Source organism: Haliotis rubra, unplaced genomic scaffold, assembly GCF_003918875.1.
Source record: "Haliotis rubra isolate DU_JTF1 unplaced genomic scaffold, ASM391887v1 Scf627, whole genome shotgun sequence".
Classification (NCBI taxonomy): domain Eukaryota; kingdom Metazoa; phylum Mollusca; class Gastropoda; order Lepetellida; family Haliotidae; genus Haliotis; species Haliotis rubra.
In genome coordinates, this window is record NW_025767332.1 from 190,848 (window position 1) to 196,847 (window position 6,000).

The 6,000-nt window shown below is 37.5% G+C and overlaps 1 protein-coding gene across 6 annotated transcripts in view; it reads right to left on the reverse strand.

Annotated features, from left to right (window-relative positions):
• Positions 1-4,780, reverse strand: part of LOC124256402 (insulin-like growth factor 2 mRNA-binding protein 2) — a 38,318-nt gene extending 33,538 nt beyond the window's left edge. For 3 of the 6 annotated variants that reach the window (XM_046690416.1, XM_046690414.1, XM_046690415.1), the window contains exons 1-3: positions 4,678-4,779; positions 3,720-3,902; positions 46-100 (exon numbers count right to left, since the gene is read on the reverse strand). In XM_046690416.1, the coding sequence (XP_046546372.1) occupies positions 46-100; positions 3,720-3,902; positions 4,678-4,693 (254 nt within the window). In that variant the 5' untranslated portion in view covers positions 4,694-4,779. Of the gene's footprint in view, positions 1-45; positions 101-3,719; positions 3,903-3,999; positions 4,035-4,153; positions 4,253-4,677 lie in introns of those variants that run through there. The other 3 variants (XM_046690412.1, XM_046690413.1, XM_046690417.1) reach the window with 3 other exon arrangements.
• Positions 4,781-6,000: the final 1,220 nt, after the last annotated feature.

Consider the following 6,000-nt stretch of genomic DNA (forward strand, 5'->3'; position numbering starts at 1 on the left):
CTACACAAGATGACTATCAAGGGAGGGTCTGTTTGAGTTACATACCTGCGCCGGGACACAGACGGCTCTACCTGCATAACAAAGCCAAGAAGGTTGTAACCTGGAAGAAATCAAGTAATTTCAAATTGTAGTCACTTTCAAAAGATTAAAGACCTCTGTGTAAAATACCACTTTAGATAAAACAAAACTTTCCAGTCACATGTTGGCAGAAAGCTTATTACTCAAAATAGACCCACTCTTTGAAGAATCCAACGACTACAATGTGATGACTAAGGTTTATGGTATATACTTACCAACGCTGCAATAAATAACACATGTTATACCTAGTAGGAATTGATCTATGCCAGAAATACATCTCCATTAAATCATGGCATTAATCAGGTCAGCAGCCACATGATCAATTTTCCTTGCAGGTGAAGCAGTCCAATAAGCATTACCTTTCGTAATTGGCTGTCAGATTTGGATGCTGTCCTAAGATATTGTTAGAAACAAGTAGAATCTTCACCAGTAGATAATCATGAAGCTGATATAGAAGTATAGAATCCTCAAATAAAAGTATCTATATGACTGATGTCTCAGAAGTATATATCTCTACCTATCCAAGCCATGTTTCCAGTGAAATTGGCCATGAGAGTCTACATGTTCAAAGCAGTCAAGGAGGTCCCTGTCATTGCCACAAGGTTAACGGTTCACAAATTAGAGGGTTTCAGAAAATCAAATACTATATGGGCAAACCTCAAGGAAATTCACCCTTAATTTCTGAAACTGCCTTACCAAAAATCTACTTTTTAGCAGTATCTTTTCAGTCTGACAGATAAAGATGGTTATCAAGCACACATCTTCAGTACTGCATTATAACAGTAATTCCCATTTCTACGTCAAGTCTAAAGCCAATAATGGCAATCTTCACTTCTGTTACTGTCATCATGCGTCCTTCTGGCTAGGATTTATTTCGAAATGCATTAAATATTTTAAATATAGACTCCATTACGCAGTGAGTTCATCATGTTTCTTTGAATGTGGTTACAGTTATATCACAGTTGGTTTTTATTATTGTGTCTTGTAACACGTTTACATTGCAGAGTTACCAAAAAAACAAACTGCTACAATAAATAGATCCCCATAAATATCAAATAACACTTCAAAAATATTTTTATGGAGAATATCCTGGAGCTTGACCCTAGTACCCATAAACATCATTCCTAGTTGCTGTAGTCATGACAACCCAAACAAGTACTTCGCTTTGATAATTTCTTATGAGTCATGATGACCGCATTTAACATGATTAAGGTTTAATTTAAATAATGCAGGGAAAACACTTCAGTGTTATAAACAGTTGAGACATTTTAATCTACAAATTCTCATTTTCATACAAACATTGTACTCGAAATGTAACAAGACACAAAGTCATTTGTGTTGCTCTTTGTCAAATGCACCATATAATATTGCATGCACAGCACAGTGCAATGCCAAGCAAACAGCTCATTGGTGATGACTGACAAGACACACTAAGTTTTACCATTAAAAGAAAACATAGGTGATGTGCTATACTAGACTATTCTTCATCCAGTTTCCTAGAATGACCACTAGCAACATAGAGGGAGGGGCAGTTTGGGAGAAAATGATATTTTTTAAAAATCATGGCAACATGTTCAATAACTCAAATTCTGATCAAAAAAATTTAGTGCATGTACTAAACTACTTTTTCTGCCAGTTCAGTTAGTAAATTTTGTATAAATAACAATGATTAACATGATTCAGATTCCTACTTGGACCAGTTACAGATAGGAAAGATAAATATGTCAATGTGTGTTTTGGAGATTGCCATGGCAACTAAAGAAAGATAGTAGAACAGAGGTACAGATAAGCTGCGTATCTGCGTAAATTACGTAAATATTTGTGAGAAAACTCACTTCCTATTAAGTCTATTGCATAGAAGTACGCTTCATTTTTTGTAAATACTCAAAAAATGTGATCTTACAAGCGTACACATAAAAAAAATGTCAAATCTTAGCTTGGTACTGGTGGACAGAAAAAAATAACAGGTATATTGAGAGGTTCTATTTCAGGACATGAACTTGACAATTTGCAGTCTTTCTTATCGTTTCTCATATTATAGATCAAACATAAATAACAAAAACTAACATTTAAACTTTATTATATTTTTAAAATTAATGGAAAATGGCAAAATACCCAATTGAGTTTGAGTGAGGTGAGTACAATTTATTTGGTTACTCAAAGGAAAATTAGGATACCCAATTGAGATGAACACAAGCGAGTACATAACTCAATGACCCAAAACGTTTTCTGTAGCTCTGGTAGAATGGCCAGAATCACTTTAAAACACATGTCAAACCACTTTATATTTGTCTATTAACTTAAACAACAATAACTTAATCCAAAATTTGTGAACATTTCAAGAAAAAGCTAGTCCAGTAATAAAATTCTTAATTCTACACATTACAGTGAAAAGTCCACATACCAGCCATCAGTTCATTTTCAAGGGGCTTTCACGATTTCTATCTTGAAGTGAAATCTTAGCAAATTACTGTTGTGGACTCCATTAGCCATGTCAAATGCACCGCTTCATCCACACATGCATTGTTACCTAATGCAGCTTGACGAAATGGCACAGAATGCACCCTCTGGTGCATATGCAACATAGTATCGAGTTACAGGTTCATGATAAAGAGCATTTCCCTTGCGTTCACTATATCCATTTACATCCTGTAAAACCAACTAGTCTGTTCGACTCAAAGTTGGGGACAGAGAGAGAGAGAGACCGGACTTATCTAACCATACTTTTTAATGAATTGATAAGATTACAAATGCCAGAACCAAGTTGAAACCAGACGTAATGGGATGCAGTCATTGGCAACATTCTGTTGTGGAGTCTCAGAATCAGTATCGTGTTCCACAACTGACTAAAAATTGCTAATGTGGCATAACTTGTAGGAAAGCAGAAGACACCCGTTATGAACAGTTGCATAAAACTTACGATCCTGCAGTGCAGGTCTGACAGACAGCCACTGGCTAATTTCATATTTCATTTCTGTCTAGTTGTCAATAATGTAAGAAAAGTTATTGAGCAAGGCTCTGACTTGTGTCTAATCCCCTAATGAGCAATCTATCTCTCATTCATTATTTTATGGCAGTTTAAAAAAAGATCCATAGCTTCAAAACCAAAACAAAGCCAAATGATAATCACTCAGTGCAATGAGTGAAGGACATTGACACCATTTTGAACCAGTGACACGGTCACACACCCATTTTCGGTGACGTCCTATGAAAGCCACATGGTCCTTACAACAAAGAGAGGGTTCGGATACACACGATAATATAATGGGTAAGATTTGGAGCCCTGGTCGTGCAGCCATGATCACATGGGTTTGTGCGGGAGAACAAGAATTCGAGCCGGTGGCATTATGACGTTCCACGCACATGCTTGTTGAAAACACTCGAGAGCAACCCGCTCACGTGCCAGTTGTAAATGGAGCGTTGTGATGTGACTGACGACTGCAACCATATGCCTGTTTGGGTATGAATGCAGCTTGCAGATAGCAACTAACCAGTCATTATATCTAGTTTGATAGGCATATACTCCGGCCATTTTGAATCAATGTAGGCGTTCTTGGTACATTACTTCACACGAGTTGAGTTGTCCCGTCCACATTTTATTACAAACTGCCTCAAATTGCACGAGCAAGAGCGCATCTTACCGTTCAAGTTCTCTATTGCTTTGTCAACGTTTTCTTGATCTGGACAATCCACAAATGCAAAGCTTCTTTTCAACAATATGTTGTTGACCGCAACTCCTTGCTCCTCGAACAGGCCACGCAGCGTTCCTTCAGTCACATCTGTTGACAAGTTTCCGATGTAAAGCCTGAACATATCGGGCAACTCTAAAAAAGAAAAAAGTCACGTGGGCTAAGTGAACATGTTGTGATAGTCAAGGAGGTAGTGAGAATTTACAAAGAAAATGAGTACTATATGACTTACATTGGGTCGTAAAGGGTTGCACTACGAGCGCCGGTCGGCGCAGTGATACTAAGAATGGTTCATTATTGACAAAATAGGGGAGTGCTCACACGATAAGGATAGTTAGCGGTAATAGCAATGAGGCAGTTCGCTACAATATCAATTCAATAACTACCGAAAGACTCCATGATGCTTCGTATCCTTCGTATGCTTCGTGTCTCCAGGGGTATATAGTAATATGGGTTGGCTTTGACAATAAATGTGGTGTTCCTCTCTAAGCTGTCTCCCCTCTTGTCACTATTAAACTAGTCCATCTAAAGTTCCATCAGTTCAGTCTCCCACGTGGTCAAACTTGATGCCGGCTATTAGGCATTATTTCGTTAACTTTTACATGCACTTCTGGAAAAGCAAATGATTCCTTTGGATATTTCCTCCGCTAACAAACATGTGTATTATGACAACTTGCGGCTTAGGAAATAAACGTTACAAGCACAACTACCCGATAATATATCACCGGCACAGCACATGCCTCTGACATGTGTTTGACGTCACGAGTTCGCTATCATTCATGAAAATTAACCGTCCACAAAACTTCCGACTTGCAATATAATGCTGTTTAGCTGAACAGGCGTATATTTCAACCATACTGGCCGCGTGAAAGCCTCAACAACTATGACATTGTGTCCGGAACAATCTTACCTCGGTAGGTTGCCATGTTGTCACCGGATATAGACCCTCTACCCTCGCAGTTTGACACAAGAGGGAGGTCTGCCCGAGACTTTATGAAATATGTGGGTCAGTTGGACGGGTCGACTTGGATGAGGCTGTTCACAAGTTCATTGCCCTGAGAAAACGTCGCCTTGTCTTTTATCGAGCTGTTAGAAGAATAAACACTTGTTGAAGCACGTTTGCAAAGATGTTTTCTGACTGAAAAATACGCATTTGTGTAGACTAAATATATTTTACTTGTTTGTTATTTAATCCGGAAACGTCATCACAAAAATGAATATTTCTAGGTCAAATTTTGCGGAAACCTTAGAGTAGAATGACACATTTTCCATCCTTTTTTAACGCATTTACCTGTTATCGGCTATCAATTTTATTACAGTACAAATAATGCAAAGTGTTTAGCAGAATGGAATGATAAATTATATTCAATGCAAAAGTTTACAGATTGGAAAGGCAAATTCGATGCGAAGCTAATATGTTGTAATGGATCAATTTCGACTTTAAAAAAAGGTCGAATTCTAACATTAATGCTATCTATATTGCACATAAATTGAAGCTAAACATTCAGATTTTTATATTACTTTGACAACTGTGTGTCTGTGTGTCAAATGTAAATAATCGAGTCTGGACCAGACAACCCGGTGATCAACATCATGAACATCGCTCTACACAACTGAGATACGATATGACATATGTGTCAACCAAGTTAACGAGCCTGACCACCCGTTCCCTTTAGTCGCCTCTTACGACAAGCATGCATGGGTTAATTGGTGAAGACCAGTTCTAACCCGGATCTTCATGGGTCATATGTTTAACATATATATGCGTGAGTTAATATATTTAACATGCGTTAATTCAATTTAATCCGTGTCTATACATTTGTATTCGTAAGTTATTATAATTTATATGTCACACAGAGCAACAGATTAGATTAATTTAAGTGTTAGTTCGTTAGTAAAATCGCCGGAGACACAGTTACGATTCTCACATAAATATGCAGTGTAAAACCCATTTCTGTCATGATATAGTAACAAACATTTTACCTGATGAGTTACCTGGGATAATGCTTTGTGTCTGAATCTATATATTTTTTCCGAACCAAATAATCCCATTCAAATTGAAAAAGAGCCCAGTGAGATGGTAGATCGTGAACTTTTAGAAATCTGGACTTGCTTTATTTAGAGCTTTCGCATCGCAGAGATGGGTGTGTGGAAGGGGAAATAATGAGTCTCGGGAAATGTGAGTAAACTAACGCTTTGTACCTGAATATATTCCATTTTGATAGCAACAAAT